This window comes from Barbus barbus (assembly GCF_936440315.1).
Source record: "Barbus barbus genome assembly, chromosome: 13".
Classification (NCBI taxonomy): domain Eukaryota; kingdom Metazoa; phylum Chordata; class Actinopteri; order Cypriniformes; family Cyprinidae; genus Barbus; species Barbus barbus.
The window spans coordinates 15,881,670-15,907,324 of NC_136741.1; the positions used below are offsets into that span (position 1 = coordinate 15,881,670).

A 25,655-nucleotide genomic window follows, 5' to 3' on the forward strand; every position below is an offset into this window, starting at 1 on the left:
TTTCATTATTGCTATAACATTTTCCACATTGATCAAATATATGTTTCTAATATTGTGAAGATGGTAGTAAAATGTCTACCATTTTCATTATTCAAAAATTACTAAGTAGTCTTTATGAATTACACTTAATCAAGGATGTTCGACAGATTTGTTTCAAACTAGCTTAAAAATTGCTTAGCATTATTTAAATTTTGTTATTAGTATTTCCTACAATGTGTAACAAATTAATGACCTTCATAGTGTGAAAAAAAAAAAATATTACAGGAAGCATTCATGCGTTGATTGTGAGAGTCCAGCAATTTTATCTCATCTTATTTCTTTCTGTAGGTTAAGGTCAAATATGTTTTCAGCTGATAAGGATGTACATTTAAAAAAAAGAAAGAAATCTCTATAAAGTTTATTCAGTTTATTCTTTATACTTTACATGGTTCATTCTATTAACTCTGTTGAAATAACCTGTTCTATAAACTTCCCGTGACCTGAAAACACCACAAACTCTAATCACTGAGTTCTTGCCATGAAGTTTAGTATTGACCGATGGAAATATGACTTTCCAGAATGGCTCCACCCTGGGTAACTGGTATGGTATTTACAACTTGATTGTCCTTTTATGATCAGAGCTCAGCCCTCCGTATGTTGTCACACGGGTCCAAAGGTTCAGCACTTTACTGTTAAAAAGAAAAAAAGCATTACATAAAACTGAAAATGTTCAGATTAGTAATATTGTATTTATTTCTTAATCTGTCTTAATTTTGTTCTGTAGATCGACATTTACATCACTAGTGTGTCTGTGCAGGTCTACACTGCCTTTCTGTTGCAATTTTCCTAGCGTTTACTGTAAAATACATTTGATCTTGAAGCTTTATTTTCTTAATATTCTCTGGTGTGCTTTGTGGTATTTATACCATTTTCTAATCGCAACTTTTTTCTTTTTGTTCTGATTTGGAGGACAGAGCTTCCTTGTGTTTATCATTATGGATGTGTTTGTCAGGGTGCAAAGTCAAAGTATCATAAACACCTGTTGTTCCCAAGCAGAAACCTGAGGTCATTTCTTTTGACTGAACACTCACACTGGGGATCTGTTCTGGCTTCAAAGAAGAGCGACACAAAATACTCGTAGATCAGGAGACTTCATCAAAAATCCACCAGTAAAGGTAGCTCACATTGGATTTCTTATGGTTTCAGTGGTTTGGTTTTGTCATTTTGTTATACGTCAATAGATGAAACTATTGTATTGTGCTTCAGGTAATGTGTACGTGTATGTTAGATGCCATTTTGCCTTTGTTCATAATCTCCACTAATGAATTTTGCTTGGCAATATTTGATTCTAAAAATGATCCTTTGTTCTAATTTTCAGGCTGGGGGACAAAAGGACTCCCTCATGGTGGTTTTAAGGAAGGTAAATTGTTTGAAGTATCTGGATATGGAAATTACTTTGGCGTTACCATGAGACTTTTTATTCTTGGTTAATTTTATATTAAATGATAGTTAATGTAACATTAATACAAATGAATCATCAAAATTATATTCAGTAAATATAGATGCAGTTTCTAGGCCTGTAATTTAGGACCTAGAATTCAACAAATAAGATTATAGATGATTAGATGTAATTTATTTGTATTTAATATGTAAACCTGGACTTTATGGATTATAATGCCATAGATTTATCTAATCATGGTTTGTCCTTTAGTTTAGGGTTGAGCAAATATCGAAGTACATACAATGCTGATGGTACAAATACCACTATTGTTTGATATATGTATGTATAAATAAAATGGTACAGCATAACTGTAATCATACCATGGTACTCCAAGTTACGATAATATGGTATTACCATGGTCCCTGTTCAGAAAGTCGGCATAGTATGAGCATTTTGTCTTAAAGAAGATTTAAAGTAAAGTATACTATCATCAGTTCCTTTGTCTTTATTTAGCATACACAGTTATTAATGTTAACGGTTTAATTTAAAATATTGATCAACCACTTTAGGGAGACTATGTGTGGGTGGACTGCAGTGATGGGGTCCAAGTCGGAGCTGAAGTCAGACTTTCAGACACTGGGCAACTTCAGCTCATCGACGATGAGGGAAAGGTAATATATATGCAACCAGTTTTGGTTAACTGCTGCTCTTCACTGTAGAAGTGTAGCTGATGTCTTCTATGGCATGATTTCCAGGAGCACAAGATTAAAAAGGACAACTCCCTGAAGCCCATGCATCCCACCTCAGTGAACGGTGTGGATGATATGATAAGGCTGGGTGACCTAAACGAGGCTGGACTGTTACGGAACCTTCTAGTGCGCTACAAAGAAGGAACAATCTATGTGAGTTTTTAACCGCCACTTTAGTGTACATTTAAATATATGATTTAAAATGTGAACCTAAAATAGGGAATTAAATTGTCCACGCAATTCACCAACTTCAGTTCATTCACCAGCTGTTCTTTGCTCTTCCTGTTTAATAACAGCATTGCTTCTATAGAAACAGCCAGTTCTAAGTTTGATGAGTGGATCATATTGTTATACAACAATGACGTACCCATAATACAGTAAATCCAAGATTCCACCCTGAAGTCCAGTTATATTAAAGTACAGTTCATGCACTGGGCAATTACATACTGTAGATCTCATTATAAATGTATTATTCTTCCAACTGCAAATGCTTAATAGATTTTCATCGCAGGGACTTTCTATAATCTTTTTTTAAAGACCTTGAAACAACATTTTGTTTGTTTTGACAGACATACACCGGGTCGATTCTGGTGGCAGTGAACCCTTACCAGCTGCTGCCAATCTACACTCCAGAGCAGGTGGAGATGTACACAGACCGGCGGTTGGGTGATCTCACCCCGCATGTCTTCGCCATTGCAGACAGCTGCTTCTTCAACATGAGACGGAACCGCAAAGACCAGTGCTGCATCATTAGGTCTTTCAGTCATTCATACTTGGGAGAAACTGACATTTTGTAGTTAGGGTTAGGTTAGGAGTTTTAAACTTTTGGTTGTGAAAATAAATGGACATGTCGTTGCAAACCCATTTAACTTTTTTTGTTATCCTTTATGTCTTAATCTAACTATTTATTTTAATTGTTTAATTCATATCTTAAAATGTTGATCAGCCATTTTTAGGCTCCTTCAGTCACTCATACTAGGCTGAAACTGACATTTTGTAGTTTGAATTGAAAACTTTTTGGTTTTGTACAAAAATCTGACACCATTTACTCGTGTCGTTGCAAACCCATTGACTTTCTTTATACTCATCTTGATTTAACATGATTTATTAATGTTAATGGTTTAATTCACAACAGTAAAATTTTGTTTATCTGATGAAGGATATTCTGTATAAAGTATCACAAATGATAGAAAAGTACTATAAAATGATCATAAAATGGTCCATATTACTTGAATACTATACCCTTTTGTAGCCCGTTTCAAAGCATCTGTAGATGCATACATTATCAGTAAATAACCACCAGAATTTCTCTTTCTTTACATTTCAACCACTTTTTATGACACGTATTTTGCTTTTTGTCCCATTTTTGAATGCTCCACTCCTCAATTTCATTATACTGAAAGAGTGGCCTGAATATTCTTAAAAAATTTACATTTTGAAGGGTTTGAAACTGTTTCAGTTCATAGTAGTATTGTACTGTAAATTGCAGGTTTTATGTGTTACAGGCAGCTGTACAAACACCCAGAACAAACTGGACATGTATATTGGCAACTCCAACATCTGTCATACATTCTGTCAGCATTATCTGTTTGATGTGTTCTGAGAGTGTCTGTATGTGTTGTGTCTATCAGTGGGGAGTCCGGAGCAGGAAAAACAGAGAGTACCAAACTCATGCTGCAGTTTCTTGCGGCTGTGAGTGGGCAGCGCTCCTGGATTGAGCAGCAGATTCTAGAAGCCAACCCTATCTTAGAAGGTAAAGATGTTTATAAAGAAACATAGGATGCTCCTGCATCACTCAACTTTGTAATTCCTCAGATAAGCAATTCAGTATTTACATCAAGTCTTATTTTGTAGCTTTTGGTAATGCAAAGACCATCCGCAATGACAACTCCAGCCGCTTTGGAAAATATATTGACATCCACTTCAATAAAAATGGAGCAATCGAGGGGGCCCACTTTGAACAGTACCTACTCGAGAAATCACGTGTTTGTCAACAGGTAAACCATCCTCATATGAGATTATAATTAGACTATAATGGGAAATTTTTCAGATGAAGATACAGCAAAATAAATGTAGAACTGCTTATTTGCCAAATAAATAATGGCATATGTTTGGCACAGGCCCCACAAGAGAGAAACTACCACATCTTTTACTGCATGCTCATGGGAATGCCTCCTGACCAAAAGAAGATCCTGTCTTTGGGACATGCCTCAGAATACAAATATCTCACCATGGTACTGATCATCATAAACTCCATGCTCCCACTTTCTATGTGTATTTTACATTTGTTACAATAAAGTCAATTTGAGAATGAACAGGTTGGATAAATTGACATTAAAGTGATAGTTGTGCAGCACAAAAGAAGATTGAAATATGCCTCAGTGCTTTTGCAAATGATAATCAGGGGGGTTTGGACTATCCTTCTAAGTATCATTACATTAAACATGATTATGTTGGTTTATAGGGTCAGTGCACTACATGCGAAGGACGGGACGACATAAAAGAGTACGCCAGCTTCCGTTCAGCAATGAAGATTCTGACATTCACAGAGAATGACACATGGGAAATTAACAAGCTTCTCGCTGCCATCCTACACCTGGGCAATGTAGACTTTGAAGGTGAGTAGTAATAAAGAGACATAAACTAGAACAAAACTTTCAGGTTTTTTTAGAGGGAATGCTTATTTGAGCTTTATTTCCATTTTAAATATTTAAGAAACCATTATGAACAACCTTGAGAGCTGTGATGTTCTCTCCTCTACAAATTTCAAAATGGCTGCACAGTTATTAGAGGTAATTAAAACAAATATTTTTGAAACCAATTTTGTCTGCGAGCAGCACACTCAAGCCCATAGATCTGTTTTTTTTGCAGGTGGCCCCAAATACCCTGGATGTGAGCTTGACACGGCGCTCTTTGATGACCAACAGGGAGAGTGTGACTAAACCTCTGACCTCAACACAAGCAGTGGATGGCAGAAATGCCTTTGTAAAGGTTGTTCAACTGAATGTAGTTTCAATTACTGTTTCATTTCAGTTCTAATATACTCTAGTATAGAGTTTTCATCATCCTTCTGTGTGCAGGCCATCTATGGAAGGCTGTTTTTGTGGATTGTGGAGAAAATCAACAGTGCCATTTACAAACCTCCTCCTGATGACCCCAAATACGTCCGACTTTCGATTGGTTTGTTGGACATTTTTGGCTTTGAAAACTTCAACAACAACAGGTTTGTCATATATGCATGTCGTCTTTCATGTCATTACAAAACTTCTGTGGAACACAAAACATTTGGATTTTTGAAGAATATATAACCTACTCTTTTCCTAGAGTAACACATCATAAACGTATCAAAAAAGTTGTTCGCGGTCTCCAGTGGCCATATGATAGTGGTGCAAAATAAGTCGTTGTTCTGTGAAAATCTTACTCCCTCTCACTGTAGATCTCATGATAAATATTACCCCATTATATGTGTCACAATTGGTCACAAGATATGTGAGAACCAATGACGTTTGATGCTATTGTTGCCCAACCAACAGATTTTAAGGCTGTAAAATAAACACGTTTCAATAGATAAAATATATTAATGTAGCACATGACTCCACTTTCATTATAAATGAACTTTCCGTAAATGGAAATAAATACAAGGATACTCTTCAAAAATTCACAGGGTTTGGAACTACATGAGGGTGAGTAAATTATCACTATTATTTGGAGGTGAACTATCTTAATCTTATCTGTGATTCCTGCAGCTTTGAACAGCTCTGCATCAACTTTGCCAATGAACAGCTTCAGCAGTTCTTTGTGAAACACGTCTTCAAGCTTGAACAACAGGAATATGCCCGTGAAGACATCGTTTGGAACAAGATTGAGTTTAACGACAACCAGCGTACGCTTGATGTTCTGGCCATAAAGCCTCTCAACGTTCTCGCTCTTATTGATGAAGAGAGTCTCTTCCCTAAGGTTCTAAAATATATTTGCTTTTATTTACAAATATAGGCTTTCTTTGATAATTCATAATCATGCTATGTGTGACTACCGATATCTCAAAACTGCATATCTGTAATTGCAGTCTATAAATATTAATATACAGTTTTGAACTATTTTAATTTTCTCCAGGGCACAGATGCTACAATGCTTAACAAAATGAATCAGGTTCATGCGAAGAGTGAAATCTACATGCCCCCCAAAAACAATCACGACACACAGTTTGGAATCCGTCATTTTGCTGGAATTGTCTACTATGACTGCAAAGGTAATACAGGCTATCAAAGTTCCTCACAATGTACTTTCATATTAGTTTTTGGCTTTAAAAATATCTAAAATGAAATTTACTGTGCATATAGGTTTCCTTGAGAAGAACAGAGATACTCTGAGTAATGATGTCATCCAGCTGATACACACGTCATCCAATAAGCTACTAAAGCAAATATTTCACAATGAGCTCAGCACCACAGAGGCAAAAACAAGTTCCAACCACATTATCGTTACCCCAAAAAACTCATTCCGGGTATGTTAACACCAGCTAAAGATGAATGTTGTACACTGGCATTTAGGTCATTGACACCATTTAAAAACTTAAACTCTTCTGCCGATTCAACCTGATAAAAGGATTTTCATTTGCATTACCTTTGATTTGCTATTCCTTCAGCAAACAGACACAAAGAAACGTGTGCCTACATTATGTTGGCAGTTTCGTCAGTCGTTGGACTCTTTAATGAAGACTCTAACTGCCTGCCAGCCTTTCTTTATTCGCTGTATTAAACCCAATGACTTCAAGAAGCCTATGGTAAGTTCAGTTTATTTTCTCTGTCCATTGACTCACTTTTCTTTAAGTGACCCACTTTTCTGTCTTTTTTTCAGCTCTTTGACAGGGAACTGTGCATCCGTCAACTTCGTTACTCTGGAATGATGGAGACTATCCGCATTAGGAAGGCCGGCTATCCCATTCGTCACACATTTGATGAGTTTCTAGAGCGCTACCGTGTGCTACTCAAGTCCAGTGTTTGTGACCCCAAAACTGTGAGAGATGCTTTTGTGTTGTTTGACATGAATTAAGTGTTGCAGTGGTTTCTGTAATATACATTGGAACTGGTCTTTAAGGCGCAATAAGCGATTTGTGTCAAACATAATGCTTATGTTTGACACATTTAGTCTGAATTAGACCAACCACATCAATGGCCACCAAAACCTCATCCTTAACCCTCCGCAAAAACTAGTGTCAACACTATGTCAGCAAACACCAGCATATAAAGAGCAGAGAGGCAAAGAGCGCCCTCTCATAGGCTTAAAAAAACGATAGGCCACTCTTTTGTTGTTGTCTGCAGAGTTTAGGGCTCATTACTGTGGTCATTCTGGTAGTAAGATCATTTTATGTGGTACCTATGAGTAGTTCTGTCTTGATTTTCAGTTTCCTTTCTGCCTTGTTGGTGTTTGCTGACTTTAGGTTGTTAACAATTTATTTTTTTTTTTTGCACAGTTTTGTGGATATGGGTGAGCAAATTCAGTAGCTAAGGGGAGTGGAAGTTAGCAAAATGGCTTTAGAGCGCTTTTATAAGTGTGCCAGTGTATTTTGCCATAAGACAAAATACATTTGTATTAAAGAATATTAAATATATGTTCTTCTAAATTAAGCCTAAATATGCTTCTCAAGTAAATCTTGTTTCAATATTTTTTAGATGGAAAATGAGTAAAAAATGCTAATTAAAAACATAAAGAAGTACTTTTTTTGCATTATTGCACCCATTAATATTAACTGTAATATTGAAGGAGAGTGCCAAGAAATGCAGTGAAAGCATCTGTGAGAACGTTCTGACTGAAGAGGACTGGAAGATCGGCAAGACTAAAGTGTTTCTGAAGGTACTGAGGTGAATTTTACAGGTACCATTACAGCATTTTTAAAGTTGATCCGTTCTAACGTGATTCTTTTTTGCATCAGGATTTCCATGATACTGTTTTGGAACTGGCACGGGACAGGGCTCTCAATGAGAAGGCACGTCTTATTCAAAAAGTCATGAGAGGATATAAACACAGGTAAAACACTGAGGATAATCTCCCACATTTGTTGAGAAAGTTTTCACACATTGGTTGCCATTTTGTTTTCTTGCAGGAAAGCGTTCCTTAGAAAGAGAAGAGCAGCTGTGACCATACAGAAAACCTGGCGAGGACACAAAGTTAGAAAACTTTACAGAGTGGTACGTTGTCCTCTAACTTCAGACTAACAAATACTAAAAGTTGATAGTCATTGCTTGTACATGTATGTAGAGTGTCACTTGTCTTGCTGCAGGTCCAGTTGGGTTTTGCCCGTCTGCGGGCTCAAGTACGCTCTCGTCAGATGGCCTGGCAGTATAAACGGAAGCGACAAGCAACTATTCTGCTTCAGGCTCAGACTCGTGGCTACCTGACTAGGAAGGAGTGGGCACGAAAGAGAGCGGCAGTGATCCTTCTGCAGGCTTACACCAGAGGAACTCTAGCCAGAAAAGCTGTCAATAAGATGACGAGAGATGTAGGAAGTTTTCTGATGGATAGAATCACCATTTTTATCTAAATATCTCAGGCTACATGTCATCTTCATCTGTTGCTGTCTCTGTTGTTTGCAGGCTTCCCTCTCACTTCAGGAACGTAGAGCAGAAGAACTTGCTGCTCTAGAGAGGCAAAGGAGGCTTGATGAAATTCTGCGACAGAAAAAAGAGAGAGAGGCGGCTGAACAGTTGGAATCCATCACAGACCAGGAAATGGTGGATGATATCTTTGGCTTCTTGCCTAGCATGGTTGCCGGACAGGAGGGCCAGGCACCTGTGGGCTTTGAGGTAAGAGATCAAACTTCTCCAAAAAGCACAATGTTAATGTTTGGATAGCAATAACATTAAAACCAAAAACTGCCTGGAAACGTTGTGTTTTTAGGACTTGGAGGGAAAGCGAGCGGTGCTTGAAGAGGTGGATCTGGATAATACTCCAATGATGGCGATTCCAGAGGAAGACTATGATGATTTGGATGAGTACTCGTTCTCCAAGTTTGCTTCCATGGACTTCCAGGGTGCTGCCACACCCACACACATTCGCCAGAGATTACATCAGCCTCTGCTCTACCATGAGGACGAGAATGATGTTCTGGTAAAGCCACCTTTGACTTTGACCAATTTATGATGTTATTCTGATGTGTCACATTAACAGTAGGTGCTTACCACTGCTCTTCTCTTCTTCTCCACAGGCTTCACTAACAGTTTGGTGGATGATCTTGAGATTTATGGGTGATCTTCCTGAACCAAAGACTCAGGGGGTCTCCAGAAGAGGACCAGCCTTTGTGGAAGGCTCTCTTCAGAAGGATGTGGCCTCCAGACAGGATAGACGCCTCAGCCATATGGTGGGCGTGGACCAGGTGAGGAAGCTCCTTTTTATTACATATTTTACAGCTGAAAAAAACAATGGGTCAGACTAGCTGGATGGCCAGCTAAAAACCAGCTTGGACACGCTGGGAGACCAGCTAAGACCAGCAACACAGGTCTTTTAGCAACTCAAAAAATAAAAAAGAAGAGAAGTCCTGCAGTCTTTTCTTGGAATGCAGCCTTTTCTGAAAGTGTTGATGTCTCATTATTTCAGAGATTGAGAAATACAAGAAACTCTCCGAACAGGAAACTCAGTACAGTTCCAGAAGACACTTCCCGCAACAGAAAATCTTCAACTTTTACAGACATACTGGCCCGGAACAAAAAATCTGTCCAAGATAATGGTGTTCCAAGCCGCAAACTATCTGCCATACCAGAGCAGGGTCCGAGAAACAGAAAGACTTCAACTTTCACTGATTTAATGTCCCGAAACAGAAAGCTCTCCACAGCTCCTGAGGGGCCTCAATCCAACAGAAGAACCAGTAGAAAACCATCTGTTATAACAGAAGAGGTGAGACGTGTAACTGTTGCAAATTGTTCAATGATGTGACACTCATTATCTGTTAGTTTTGATTAATTAAATGAGTAGATATATATATATATACATACATACATACATACATACAGTGGGTACGGAAAGTATTCAGACCCCCTTCAATTTTTCAGTCTTTGTTATATTGCAGCCATTTGCTAAAATCATTCAAGTTCATTTTTTTTCCTCATTAATGTACACACAGCACCCCATATTGACAGAAAAACACAGAATTGTTGACATTTTTGCAGATTTATTAAAAAAGAAAAACTGAAATATCACATGGTCCTAAGTATTCAGACCCTTTGCTGTGACACTCAGTACCCACTATATATATATATATATATATATATATAATATATATATATAATATATAATAATATTCATACTGAACTGTTTCGGCACGGGTCTTTCGTATGCGTTGACGTGATCAGCTCCGGTTCCCGTGTCTGAGTCGTAACACACCACAGGCTTGTGCAGAGAGGAGCGCGAGTGAATGCGATCATTCCTTCCTCTGTAGGCTACTACTAGTTTTAATGCAAATAAACATGACTGAACATCTCATGCCTCATGTAATTACTCAATCAGTGTTTCAACCGTGGAAAGACGTCAACAAAACAGCGTGGAAATAAAATGTCACGTAGACATTTACCTCAGCAAGTCATCAGTGTCCACAGCTTGTTAGTTCACTAGAGAAATGAAGTCTAGAGAAGTGCATTTCGCGAAATATTACACTATATACTCATTATATTTTACTAAACCTGTTAGTCTTAAATTAATCTGTTATGAAACATGCTATGACAGCCAGTGTGTAATTGAATATATTATAACAAATAGCCTAGAAATTTTTGGTTAATTTAAAAACTGCATTATGTGCAATTTACATGCTTGAATACAATTTATTTTAAAGTTGAATGTTGATCTTCTATTTAAAAATAAATAGTAATTAAATTTAAGTTTGGGTTAAGTTGTTAGGCCTAATTGTAACCTTATAATATAAAAGGGCTCCCTATAGTTTTAAGCATAAGCTGAGGTAGATTTTTATCTCTTAAGAAAATTTAAACTATAACTGAATGTATTTAAAGAAAGAGCAACTTCAGTAAACCACTGTTTATAAAAAAATTAAATTAAAAAAAGTTTAGTTTTTCCCCCTGCTGAACCGAAATCATACAGAACCGTGACATTAAAACCGAGGTACATACTGAACCGTCATATTTGTGTACCGTTACACCCCTAAAATATATATATATATATATATATATATATATATATATATATATATGTGTGTGTGTATGTATATAATTTTTTTTTTGTAAAAAAAATATTAATTTAGACTTTTTCTTAAGGTAATTTATTCTTATATCAAGTAATTTGACCTGTTTAAGACAAGTTTAGTTCAGGTTGTAAAATGTCAAAAAGTCAGGAATTTTGAAAATAGAGTTGTTAAAATATGTGCAGTCACGTGTATTTAGGTGTAATAAAAATTTTACTTTTTACTTGATGGTTTTACCACATTTTTAGAGAATTGAGAATATTGAAGCTGTTCTGCAAAATGGTATAAAAGTTTTTCAGAACCATATGAAACCAACATGAATACATTTCTAAGAACCTTTCACATGCGTTTTAAATTAAATTTTCATGAGTCTTTATTCCTTTTCTTATTTGTCAAAACAAAAGCAACATTAACACAATTATTTAAAGCCAATGCATTACTCTATTATTACAGCATATCTTAAATGGAACAAACAGATGAATGATTTATAATCTTTATAATCCCATTAACTCTTCATGTAAAGGCAGAGGATGGGACTGAAGTTCTCAAACAACCCACTGTGCAAACTATTAGCGAAGAAGATGAAATAAACGCAGATGGACTCACCCTGGACCGGCCAATGACATCTCTTGAAAAGTTGCATATCATTGTTGGATATGCCATTGTCAGACGTGACCTCAGGTTGTTAATTATTTAAAACCATAAGTCATCTATTGCTTAGTTGTAAGATGTATTAAGTCCTTAATATCTTTCATTGTTAGAGATGAAATCTACTGCCAGATCTGTAAGCAGCTCCAAGAGAACCCAAACCGCGGTAGCTTCTTCCGTGGCTGGATCCTCCTTTGCATCTGTTTGGGCATTTTTCCTCCTTCCGAGCGCTTCATCAAGGTGAATAAAGAACAGTCTTCCTTATTAAACTCTTTGGTTCATGATTTCAGTATTTCTTTATGAAGTAATTTGTTTGAAATTGTCTCTATATTATGTAGTCCTGAATGTGTTGTCTCATCTCCTCACAGTACCTGCAAAGTTTTCTTCGTTTTGGTCCTGTGGGATACGCGCCCTACTGTGCTGACCGACTGAGGCGCACTGTTGCCAATGGAGTGCGTACAGAGCCTCCCAGCTGGCTGGAGCTCCAGGTAAAGACAGTTATGTCCCATTCACAAATACAGTGTTTTTGGGCTGAACAACCTGCCATAGCTTTTCAAAATTGTTGCTACTAAAAATTAGATGTCAGTTTGGACAAGGAATCAGTTTCCTTGTTGTTTAAAATGAAAGGGAAAGGATTTGTAAATGATGCTTTCAGGACATGGATCGTGTGTGTTCCAGTGTTTCCATTGCTACTGCTCATTTAGATCAAATTATAAACTTCTGAATATCATCATAATGATGGCAGCTCATTGAAAGTAATGACTTCTGTTGCGTTGTTGCAGTAAATTGCTGTATGCGAGAAACCCCTTAGCTCTTTATTCTCCTATGGTCCAGTAACAAATATCTACCATAGATTTGAAACTATAATTCATGCCCTCACTCTTTAATCACAGGCCACCAAGTCCAAGAAACCCATTGGCATCTCAGTAACTATGATGGATGGCAGGACTATCAGTTTGCCTGTAGATTCTGCCTCTACATCTAAAGAGGTCTGCCAAATGCTCTCGCATAAAGTCAAACTTCAGGACACATTTGGCTTCTCACTTTACATAGCTTTATATGACAAGGTATGAAGCCCTCACTCTCAAATTAAGAGTTTGAGTCAGATTTTCAGTATTATTAGAATTTAAGACATGGTATTGTGCTCCCTCTTTTTAGGTGTGGTCCCTAGGTAGTAGCCGTGAGCATGTGATGGATGCCATCTCTCAGTGTGAGCAGGAAGTGAAGAGGAAGGGTGGGCAGGAGCAACATGCCCCTTGGCGTCTCTTCTTCCGTAAAGAGATCTTCACACCTTGGCATGACTGCAGCCAGGATAACGTCAGCACAGACATTATCTACAGACAGGTCATCAGAGGCCTGAAAGCTGGAGAATACCAGTGTGAGAAGGTGTGCTAAAGACCATGTTTGGTATCAGTTGACCAAAAAATGAAAATTGTCATCATTTACTCCCCCCTCGTGTCATTGTATGAATTTCTGTCTGCTGTGGAACACAAAAGAAGGTAATTTGAAGAATGTTGTCAACCAAACGGTTTTGGATACCATTGACTTCAATAGATTTATCGACTTAAGAGAAAAATACTATGGAAGTCAATAGGACCCGAAACCGTTTGGTTACCAACATTCTTCAAAATGCCTTCTTTTGTGTTCCACAGAAGAAAGTCGTACAGGTTTGGAATGACTTGAGGCATAGTAAATGATTACAGAATTTTCATTTTGGGTGGACTATGCCTTTAATTTATTTGTGTGTACTTATTTTTTGGCAGTTATCTCAAAGTTTTTTAAAGGTGCATTCAGTGAATTGTCATATGTTTTGCTGATTCCTACAGCAGTCGTCAAGAACTTGGACTTTTAGCAGTGTGAATTCAGCATCAAGCCAATTCAGTAGTTTCCCGTTACCAGTGCCAATGTAGAATTGTTTTATTCATAGTCAGACAATTACTTTATCCAGTGGGTGAAAGAGTCCAATAAAAGGGGTTATTGAGATAAAATTAGTATTTTTTTCTGATCTTATCCCACAGTAGTGGACCACATCATGTCATTGATTCTATGGCATTTCACCTTTGTGTTTGTATCAGGAGGAAGACACTGTTGCGCTTGCAGCAAAGCACTTCTATGTGCAGTTTGGATCAGACATGAGTATGGAGAATACTAGGACTGTAGTTAAAGAGTGCATTAACTCAAAACTACTGGAGGCCAAGTCAGAAGAAAAGTGGACCCAGATGCTCAACACAGTATATGCGCAGGTACAGATGTTTTTGTTATTGCTTATGTTAAAACAAACTAATAAAGCTTTCCACCTGTTTGAAAGTCAAAGCATTTGACAAGAATTTGTCTCTTTTTTTTTTTCTTTGTTAGGGCCCATTAATAAACTCTCGGATCAAGTCTGATAAAGTCAAAGCAGAGGTGGTTGACTATGCTCGTCAAAAGTGGCCAATGCTCTTCTCCAAGTTTTTTGAAGTTGCCAAGTTATCTGGTATGTACATACTAAGATGAGTATTACACTACTGTTCAAAATTTGGGGTCAGTAAGAGTTTTGAAAGAAATTAGTACTTTAAATACCTTTAACTATAAAAATGACAGAAAAGACAATTACAAATTGTTTTCCATCTCTAAATAAATGTTTATTTTAACTTTCTATTCATCAAAGAATCCTGAAAAAACGGTTTCCACAAAGCAGCATATTTGTTTTCAGCATTTATAATAATACAAAATGCTTCTTGAGCACCAAATCAGCACATTAGAATGATTTCTGAAGTATTATGTGACACTGAAGACTGGACTAATGACTGCTGAAAAGCAGCTTTGCCATCACTGGAATAAATTACATTTTACAATAAATTAAAATATAAAAGTTATTTTAAAGGGTTAGTTCACCTAAAAATGAAAATTTTGTCATTAATTACTTACCCTCATGTCGTTCCAAGCCCATAAGACCTTCTTCGTTCATCTTCAGAACACAAATTAAGATATTTTTGATGAAATCCGCGAGTTTTCTGGCCCTCCATGGACAGTAATGCAACTGACATGTTCAAGGCCCAGAAAGGTAGTAAGGACATCGATAAAATAGTCCATGTGACATCAGTGGTCAAGTCACCTTTATTTATATAGCGCTTTTAACAATACAGATTGTGTCAAAGCAACTTTCCAATATCAAAATAGGAATATAGTGTCAATAATGTAAAATGACAAGATTAAACACTAAATTTTCAGTTAAAGGCATTTCATTATTGAATTCAGTGATGTCATCGTCCAGCTCATTTCAGTTTAAATAGTGTCTGTGCAATCAAGTCAACGATATCGCTTGAAATGAAGTGTCCCCAACTAAGCAAGCCAGAGGCGACAACGGCAAGGAACCAAAACTCCATTGGTGACAGAATGGAGAAAAAAACCTTGGGAGAAACCAGGCTCAGTCGGGGGGCCAGTTCTCCTCTGGACAAACGAACCAGCAGTTTGTTCCAACTGCAGCAAAGTTAGATTGTGTAAAGGACTCATCTGGTTCCCGAGGTCTTGTCTCGATGGCCGTCTAGGTGATAAGGTCTTCACTGGGGATCTGTCCCTGGGGCTCATCTAGGTGTCCTGATCTCCACTGACGTTCAGGACTGTAGAGGTCATCTCTAGGTGCTGATCCACCATTTGATCTGGATACGGACTGGATCCGGGTGAGTGGTTCGACCGTAACTTTATGAAGCTACGAGAATACTTTTTGTTTGTCAACGTACTCTTGTGAAAGCGAAGTAAGAGAAGTAATTGTTGAATAAGGTTATTTGTTTTCTTTGTGCACAAAATGCATTCTTGTAGCTTCATAAAATTAAAGGGAAAGTTCACCCATAAATGAAAATTTTATGTTTATCTGCTTACCCCCAGGGCATCCAAGATGTAGGTGACTTTGTTTCTTCAGTAGAACACAAACGAAGATTTTTAACTCTAACCGTTGCAGTCTGTCAGTCATATATTGTCAATCAATGGTACTCACAGCTTTGAGAGAAAAAAAAACATACACAGACAAATCCAAATTAAACCCTGCGGCTCGTGACGATACATTGGGGTCTAAAGACACGAAACGATCGGTCTGTGCAAGAAACTGAAAAGTATTTTTTTTTTTTTTTTTACCTCTGATCCACCACCTATCTCTCAAATGGACCATTGACACTCCTAATTGAGATTGTAGATAGACTGTCAATAGTCCATTTGAGAGAAAGGTGGTGGTAATGCACTTATAAGTCTGTGAACCGCCATAAAGCAGGAAGAAGAAGACGCGTCACACGCCGGATATTGTAAAAAAACAATATAAATACTGTTTAGTTTCTTGCACAGACCGATAGTTTCGTGTCTTTAGACCTCAATGTATCGTCACGAGCCGCAGGGTTTAATTTGGATTTGTCTGTGTATGTTTTTTTTTTTCTCTCAAAGCCGTGAGTACCAGTAATAGTTGGAGTTAAAAATCTTCGTTTGTGTTCTACTGAAGAAACAAAGTCACCTACATCTTGGATGCCCTGGTGGTAAGCAGATAAACATCACATTTTAATTTTTGGGTGAGCTATCCCTTTAAGGTTAAACCACTGATGTCACATAGACTATTTTTATGATGTCCTTTCTACATTTATGGGCCTTGAACTTAGTAGTTGGAATGACATGAGGGTGAGTAATTAATGAATTCATTTTTGGGTGAACTATCCCTATAAGTCGCACTAATATTTCACAATGTTACTGTTAAATCAAATATCGAATGCAGGCTTGATGAGAAAAAGAGACTTCTTACCAACCCCAAATTTTCTGAACAGTAATGTACATTGCAAATTACATAATTTCCACAACTAATGCAGAATAATATGAGCAAAAACTTTATAAAACTGGATAAATGAGATTTAAATTTGTCATTTCAATATTCAGGTCCTCCTCTACCAAAGAGCAAGTTCATCTTAGCCATTAATTCAATGGGAATAACGTTCCTAGATGAACGAGAAAAGATTCTCTTTGTGCTGTCTTACCCAGAGCTCACCGGGGTCAATGCTATCAGGTGAGTTGGACACCAGTTAATGTTTGTCGGCTTTGTATCATGTTGTCTTGTCATTCACAAGGTTAAAATATGATATTTTTGAATTTAATTAATATGTCATACCTCATAATATGTAAATTCCCTATATTCTCCCTGCATCGTCTCCTCCAGAGAAAGGAAATGTGTGTGTTTGCTGACTCTGAAAGGAGACTTCACACTGAATGCAATCACGGCCACCGAAATCTCAGATCTGGTAGCCATGTTCCTGGCAGGCCTGATACAACGTTCACAATATGCCGTGACCCTACAGGAGGTTAACAGACAAGGTCAGAACAGGAAATATGCTGTATAAATTTATTATTTGATTGTTCATGATCTATGATTTGACTTGTTTTTGTCTAATGAAAAATGGTTTGGATGTTTTCAAGATGATAAAACATTTCTCAGCTTCAAGAAGGCAGAGCTCATCTCCCTCATTAAGGATGATGAGTTTTCTGTTGCCCGCGGCTGGTTGAAGGGTAAGAATGAGCGGACAGGAGAAATTGGTGCAGTCCCAGCAGATGCTGTCTTGATTCTTCCAACTCTTACGAAGCCGACAAATGAAGTCCTGGTGAGAACTTGAATATGTTTTTTCGTGCTTTTCGATGACGTTCTAAGTTCTTTAGATCTGTAAAGGTCTATATATAATGGAATATTTGTCATAGTTGTGTTGGTAGCTAATGCATTCTGACTTTTTGCACTGTTTTTTAAGAGCCTGATCAGCTTGTCTCCAGATCAAAGAAAGACCATCATAGACAACACTGTAAAAGGAACCATGACTGAAAGAGTGGCTCCTTCAACTCTAAAAGATTTCTCTGTTGAATATTTCAGGTACTTGCAGAAAATGTTTGACTAAATTCTTAAATTCAGAAGCAAACATGAATGACCTGTTGTTTTTGTCATTGTCACAGGCAGCCCATCAAAGATGTCCACAGACAGGTGATCTCTAAGAATGCAGCACCTGAGAGGCTGTGGGTCAACTCCAGAGAACCCATCAGACAGCCCCTGCTGAAGAGACTGGTGGGCAATCCAGATTTAAGCCCACAAGCCTGCAATGCCTTCACTGATATCCTTTGACACACATATTTAAGCCTTTATCATTTATTGCACTCATATCTTTGAACATTGCCTATTGCCGCAGTTGAGCCCTTATATTTACCTAATACATATCTAAATGTAATAATGCATAAAGCTGTAGAACACGGTAGCTGTTGTAGTTTGATATAGGGTTACATAAGCACTGATCCATAAGTGAAACTTACCAGCTAACTTGGTTATCCAGGTAGGATACGACCAAGGAAAGTGCTGATTCCTTGACTAAATAGTGTGCACCTATTCTGAAGTATATGGGTGACTACCCCACGAGACAGGTCCAGAGCCCCATGGAACTCACAGACCAGATCTTTGGCCCACCTACAGAAAATGAAGAGCTCAGAGATGAGATCTACTGTCAGATCATGAAACAAATGACCAGCAATAACAACCGGTAAACAGCATTACATGCTCAAAGTCAATACTGCATTGTCTATTGAATGCCTGTACATTACCACAAAAGTTTGGGGTCTGTAAAGAAGTCACCGAGGCTGGATTTATTTTACAGAAATCCAGTTAAAAAAAAACAGTAATAATGTAAAATATTAATGTTACTCCAGTCGTCAGTGTCACATGATTCTTCAGAATTATTATAATGTGCTGATTTGGTTTTCAAAAAAACATACTTTTTTTTAGAATAGACCGTGATTCTTTGATGAATAGGAAGTTCAAAAGAACAGTGTTTATTTGAAATAGTAATCTTTTATAACCTTAACATTATTTACGATGTAAGATGTATTTTATTTATATTTTATTAACATTATACATTCTTTACTGTTACGTTCGATCAATTTTATGCATTTTTGTGTAATAGAAGTATTAATTATTTTTAAAAAATCTTTCTGACCCCAGACTTTTGAATGGTAATGCACATGCAAGCAATAAATAAAGAGTAATATCTAGTGCTGTCAAATGATTAATTGAGATGAATCGTATCCAAAAATAAAAGTTTTTGTTTACATAATATATATGTGTGTACTGTGTATATTTATTATGTGTATATATAAATATACAAACATATAGCATATATTTTGAAAATAATTACGTGAATTTACATGTATATATTTATATTCATATAATTTATATCACATAAATTTTTTCTTAAACGTATACATGCATGTGTATTTATATATTCATAATAAATATACACAGTACACACACATATATTATGTAAACAAAAACTTATTTTGGATGCGATTAATCGTTTGACAGCACTAGAATATCTGTAGAAATCATAATCACTTGTGAACTTGATACAAAGATGCACAGTTTCTCAATAATTCTGTACAGTTTTCCTTTTGGGATTGTAGTTGCATCAAAGTCCGCTTGCCCTTAATAACGGTGAGGGGGAACTATGCAACATTTAACCTTTTTTCTTTTAATAAGCTTCTTTTTTAAGTTTGATCTTTTAACCAAAGAAGCTTTAGATTACTGCTATACAGTTAGTTTGAAGTCATCCAGTCTTTAAATCTCCTTTTCAGCACAGGACCATACAGTTATACTTTTTCATTAGGAAATTAAATAAGCAATGGTCATTTAAGAAAAACAAAAACAAAAAACATGTAAGCTTTCGTGTTAGAAACCATAAACCACTGTAGTCTCTAGAATTAGAGACTACACTTTTAGACATTAGATACTCTGTGAAACATGCGGTTTATGGTATATATGCCATTTCAGATGCTATGTTTATAATTACATTAGTTTATAATAAATAAATGACTGTTACGTTATTATGGTAAGTTGACATTTATAAATGTTCTTTTTTTAATCAGGTACAGTGTGGAGCAGGGCTGGCAGCTGCTGTGGTTGTGCTGTGGTCTCTTCCCACCCAGTAACTCTCTGCTGAAACATGCTCAGCGTTTCATTGAGACACGCAAACGAGAGCCATTGGCCACAGACTGCCTCCAGAGACTGCAAGGGGCTCGGAGGTATGGCCAGTATTTCACAACATACGTTTAAGCATATTTTATTTCAACCCAAACTTTTATCATTACATATGAAATCGCATTGCTTTACGGGTATAACAACAGGAAGAAATGCAACGAATGAACAGACTTTATGGATTGATCATACATTCCTAAGCTTTACTATCATGTGAGTTCAGTGATAGAATCACTAAAAGCTAATGTTTAAGTCACTGTAAAAAAAGCTTATGAGAATAAAGCCTGTATTGATTTTTACTCTTTGAACTTTGGCTGGCTTACCTGAGAGCTATAACCTATTGGAGCTCATCTCAAACAGCATGTGTGTTATATTACTGGACTGATATAAAGCATGACTAGATAAACACCCTATTAGCAGATGATAACAGTTTAACATGTTTAAAAAAAGCTTGGCTTATTTACATGTTCTAAAACGACATTGCATATGATAGCCACTTAACACAGATGCTTTCATATTTAATATAACGTAATCAAAAATAGTTTCTAGGTACTAGTTGTCACGGTTTGGTTTCTGTTTAGTTTCCCTTTTGCCCTTATTTGGTTTTTCCTGTTGTAGTTTCCTGTTATTAGTTAATCATCGTTCATTCTGATCACCTGTGTTGTATTAATTATCTCGTTTGCTCCTTTGTTCCCTGTTCTTTAAAAGTCCTGAGTTCTCCCCTATGATTTGTCAGATCTTGTAAGTTTGTAAAGTGTGTTGATGATTATTAAAAACATCCGTTTCTTCCATTCCTCGTCGTGCGCTTCCATACTACAACACCAACACGTAACACTAGTAATTCAGTCTTTTAAAATCACACACTATTAGCGCAGCAACACCTCTCCTTTTAGCGAGCTAACCTTTGCCAGACTTGTGCAAATGCCAGGAAAGTGTCAGCACTGAGTGATAGGATAGTACAGAATTTACAGCGGCTTCATCTGGTACTGCAACTGTTCAAAGACTTCCACATTTGGGAAACACTACTGTAGCCCTATAGTTGAAATGAGTCCACAAGCTGGGTCACAGATGACGAGAACTACATTGTTGATTTGGTGAGATAGTATGTTTACGGTGTGTAAGATGACATTTGTCATTGTTTTTGTGCTAGAATGGAGCCCAGAAAGCTTCCACCTCACCAGGTAGAGGTTAATGCAATTCAACAAAACAGCACCCAGATCTTCCACAAAATTCAATTCCCTAATGACTCTCAAGAGGTAATGCAACACACAGTGCATGGATCAACACTTTTTTTTTTTCTGCTCCCCAGTCGGGCACTAGTGCACCATCTTTTTTTTTTTTATTGAAGTGCCCTACAGTAGTAGTTTGCACCTCAGTAACTTTTATAATGTTCAAAATGCTGAAAATAATAGCACTTGAATAAACATGAAATCTAGTCAATTTGTTGCCAATGCCAGCCAGTCATGCTTTTTATTCATGAAATATAAATATAGTGTCCCTGAAATTCTTTTTTTTTTTCACCCTTCTGTACAGAATTTTGAGGTGGCATCCAACACCAAGATAAAAGACCTGGTCCGGACCATTGCTACTAAACTCATGTTGTCCTCAGCTGAAGGTTTCAGCCTCTTTGTGAAAACTCCTGATAAGGTTTGTGCCCGGGCTACCATGATTTATATTTAACAGTCATGGCTGTAAACACGTTCAGGCCTTAAACCAATAGCTTAAGAACTGACCTTTTAAAAATCATATGTTGTTATATCTTAGTCTGATTATTGGGAGAGACATTGCCACCTCAATGTCTACAGTGGTTACAGCTCTGCCAGTGATCCCATGTCATGTCCTTTCATTTTTCAAGTACATTTTTACATAACCTTTGTCTGTATATAAATCTAGCTTTTTCTTTCTGTCAGGTTCTGAGTCTGAATGAAACTGACTACTTCTTTGACAGCCTGAGACAGATAACTGACTGGTCCAAGAGAGGAAAGAGAGTGAATCAGGGTAAGTTTTTGATAGCTTTATTAGGTGTTTTTTTTTCACTGATTGAGGGGTTGTTTACATGACACCATTTTCAACTAAAAACTTTTTGCGTTTTCTGTTCATGTACACAACAATTGCGTTTTAGGGGGTTCGAAATGCAAGTTTTTGTAAACTATTCTATTATTGTCTCTGTGTAAGAAAAGAAAAGTGAATTTGTGAAAATGGTGACATGTTTAGTCTATAGGTATGTGCGCAGGCTTGTGGTGTTTCTTTACAAAGTTACATCGCCAACTACTGGCCTGGCATGCATAATACAGCATTGGTAGACATTTTCGCGGCTCCGTGTGAATGGGGATCGTTTTGACAATATTGTCGTCATTGACCATTTAGTACAATGTTGTCGTGTAAACGTACTTTAAAACTAACAAGTTTAAGGCAGTCACCATTGTTACATAGTTAAGTCAGATTCAAAACAACTGCTGTTGCTTATACTGTTTTAAACAGCGGGCGGTCCAGTGAATGTCTCTTACACAGTTTTCTTTATGAGAAAACTATGGTTCAACATTATCCCAGGTAGAGATGTGGAGGCGGATCTCATCTTCCATTATCCACAGGTACTGGCAATCTGTGCCATGTTCTTAAAAATGTTTCATATAGCTTTCCTGTAAGCATTGAAGAACTTTATTAGTTATATAGTATTTTTCCATATTGCTCACACCATCTAGGAGTTGCCCAAGTACTTGAGAGGTTATCATCGTTGTACCAAAGAAGAAATGGTGATGCTCGGCTCGCTACTCTTCAGAGTGAAAGTGGACAATGATAAAACTCAGTTTCCCATGATTCCTAGGATGCTTAAAGACCTGGTGCCTAATGACCAACTTAAAGCCATGTCTGCTGATGAATGGAAAAAGGTCAGTTCCAGTACACTGCATTCTGTGCATTGTTAGTGTATAAGTAATATTATGCTTCTGAAGTGTTTCTTATTCATAACCATTTTCCAATAGCACATTTTTGCGGAATACAACAAGCAAACTGGCACGACTGTGGAGCAGGCAATAATTGGCTTTTTAAAGATTGTCTACAAATGGCCCACATTTGGCTGTGCCTTTTTTGATGTGAAAGTAAGTAATTCGAGTTTGCAGCACAATAATGTTTTTGCCAATATTACTTAAAGAAAAACTGTTTATAAAATGATTCTTGATATTACAGCAAACATCAGAGCCCAATTTCCCTGACATTGTGAGGATTGCCATTAGCAAACAGGGCGTCACTGTCATTCACCCCAAAACAAAGGTATCATCCATTGATAACTCTTTTAAACAAGCTTTTTTGTCTGATTTTAACTGCTTATCATGTGTTTCCCTACGCAACATTTGTATAACACCTCAAATGAGTGTTCCTGTAAGCTTGAATGTAAAATTACAATGTCTACTTAAAATATTAATCATGTACTGTATCGTAACTATGTCTCTACTTTTAATTTTGTTGAACTAATTGAATTCAACTTCTGTTTTAAGGACATTCTGGCAGTGCATCCATATAACAAAATTGCAAACTGGTGCAGTGGAAGCACATACTTCCACATGACTGTAGGAAACCTTGTCAGAGGGAACAAAATCCTGTGTGAAACCTCCCTGGTAAGTGACACAGATGTGGCTTTTTCCGGTCTTCAGTGTCACATGATACTTCGAAACTGATTCTATTATGCTGATTTGGTGCTCAAGAAACATTTCTTATTATTATCAATGTTTTTGCTCCTTAATATTTTTGTGAAAACCATGATACACTACCATTAAAAAATTTGAGGTAAGTAAGATAAAAAAATTAGGATAAGACAAATTAACATTTTTATTCAGCAAGATATTGTGGCATAAAATGATTATATTTCAACTAAATACTGTTTTGAACTTTCTTTTCATCAAAGAATCTTTCCATAAAATTATTTAGCAGCAAAACCTGTCTATAACATTGAATCAGCAAATTAGAATGATTTCTGAAGGATCATGTGACATTGAAGACTGGAGTAACGGTGGCTAATAATTCAGCTTTGCCATCACAGGAATAAATTACATTTATATTAAAATATATTCAAATAGAAAACAGTTATTTTAACTGTAACAGTAAACCAGTATATGTGTGTGTGTGTGTGTGTGCATGTTTATGTGGTTTATGAGGACACAAATTTGTATAATGACATGGGTATGACAGAGGTATTACAATATGAAGGTGGTTTATGAGGACACTGCCTATGTCCCCGTAATTCAAAAGGCTTAAAAAACATACTAAATGGTGTTTTTTTGAAAATCTAAAAATGCACAAAGTCTCCTGTGAGGGCTACGTTTAGGTGTAGGGTTGGTGTAGGGCAATAGCACACACAGTTTGTTCAGTATAAAAACCATTACGCCTATGGAGAGTCCCCATAAACCACCAACGTGTGTGTGTGTGTGTGTGTGTGTGTGTGTGTGTGTGTGTGTGTGAGAAGATTTTTGCCATTTAAAGCATAATTTTTCAGATCATAAAATAAAATAATTTTATCCTGTGTTCATAAGGGCTATAAAATCGATGACCTGCTGACTTCCTACGTCAACATGTATCTTACTGAGAAGAGAGGGCAAAGACGGAATCAACACTTTGACTAAAAACAACAGACCAGCAATGACTTCACTGTGCCTTTCTTTTAAATACACATATTCACATCATATACAAACACACATTCACATATAAAAACACAACCAATGAGAAATGTAAAAAACAAACATGAATTTATCAAACTAAATAATGGTGTGGATTTATTGTTCAATGTGATATGCTATATATACTGCAAAATGTGTGATGCCAACTGTTGTAATAAAGATTTAAATCTGTTTTTCTCAATATGCTGCCAGAATGTGAAGACTGTAATTTCAGTCAGATTACTGGTTGACTAATATTTAATGATATAAATGAATCATTAGTCAGTGGATCATATTATTGATGCATTTGAGTGAAATTGTTAAATAAATGACTACGAGGTGATTATTTGCCATAGAGCTCAATGTTTTCTGCGTGTTTTCAAAATTGGAATTCCATAAGCCTTATGCTTAAGTTGTTTTGTCCTGTTTAAAAGCAAACTGTTTTAGCTCTTGATTCTGACAGAAGATGAATTCTTCTCTGGTTAACAGTCATGTTACACTGTGCTTTGCCCCCAGGGCAACAAAGTCTCGAGGGGCAGCATATAATGAGGCTTGGAGATGTCCCAATTAAGACTCGGCACTGTATTATTTAGCCTATTCTGGTAAAATAGAGGCAACTATATAGTGGGCTTATTCATTAAAGCGAACTACATTAGCATATCGTTGAAGACGTGCCCAGACAGAAGAAAAAGAGATGATGTGTGTCCTACACAGCTGTGATCTTCCAGAATGAAAGACAGATTATTGCTCTTGCTGTTCGCTCGGGGCTCCACATCTGTCTGAGGATCACGTGCCCTTATTTTTGCCCTCTGCTGCTCCAATGTATGATGCCCCAACAGTCCACAGCAGGGACCCGAGAAACAAGGACCCCAGTCTGTTATTCTCTGTTCTCGCCTTTGTGATTTCAACTCAAATTTCTTCTCACTCATTCCCTGAGTTCCAAGGGGCCTCGTCTGTCTGGCTTTGCACAGTCTACAATGGATAATCTCTGGTCTTC

General features: G+C 36.9%; 1 protein-coding gene across 1 annotated transcript; it reads left to right on the plus strand.

Moving 5' to 3' along the window:
- Nucleotides 1–1,381: 1,381 nt before the first annotated feature.
- Nucleotides 1,382–25,010, plus strand: LOC306878785 (unconventional myosin-VIIa-like; the record flags this gene model as incomplete). Its single annotated transcript, XM_079431309.1, has 47 exons — nt 1,382–1,399; nt 1,990–2,091; nt 2,176–2,322; nt 2,739–2,923; nt 3,801–3,922; nt 4,024–4,166; nt 4,290–4,403; nt 4,634–4,787; nt 4,885–4,961; nt 5,041–5,160; nt 5,250–5,392; nt 5,916–6,126; nt 6,283–6,418; nt 6,510–6,673; nt 6,815–6,952; nt 7,027–7,185; nt 7,933–8,022; nt 8,102–8,196; nt 8,273–8,357; nt 8,450–8,668; nt 8,763–8,972; nt 9,067–9,276; nt 9,374–9,541; nt 9,763–10,059; nt 11,877–12,034; nt 12,115–12,241; nt 12,370–12,489; nt 12,895–13,068; nt 13,160–13,387; nt 14,077–14,244; nt 14,357–14,474; nt 16,892–17,018; nt 17,169–17,323; nt 17,426–17,607; nt 17,749–17,867; nt 17,948–18,104; nt 18,371–18,522; nt 19,901–20,056; nt 21,160–21,265; nt 21,543–21,656; nt 21,920–22,007; nt 22,491–22,600; nt 22,712–22,897; nt 22,991–23,107; nt 23,196–23,279; nt 23,504–23,623; nt 24,536–25,010. The coding sequence occupies 47 exons, from the start codon at nt 1,382–1,384 to the stop codon at nt 24,623–24,625; spliced, it is 6,663 nt and encodes a 2,220-aa protein (XP_079287435.1). The 3' UTR covers nt 24,626–25,010.
- Between the last annotated feature and the right edge of the window lie 645 nt (nt 25,011–25,655).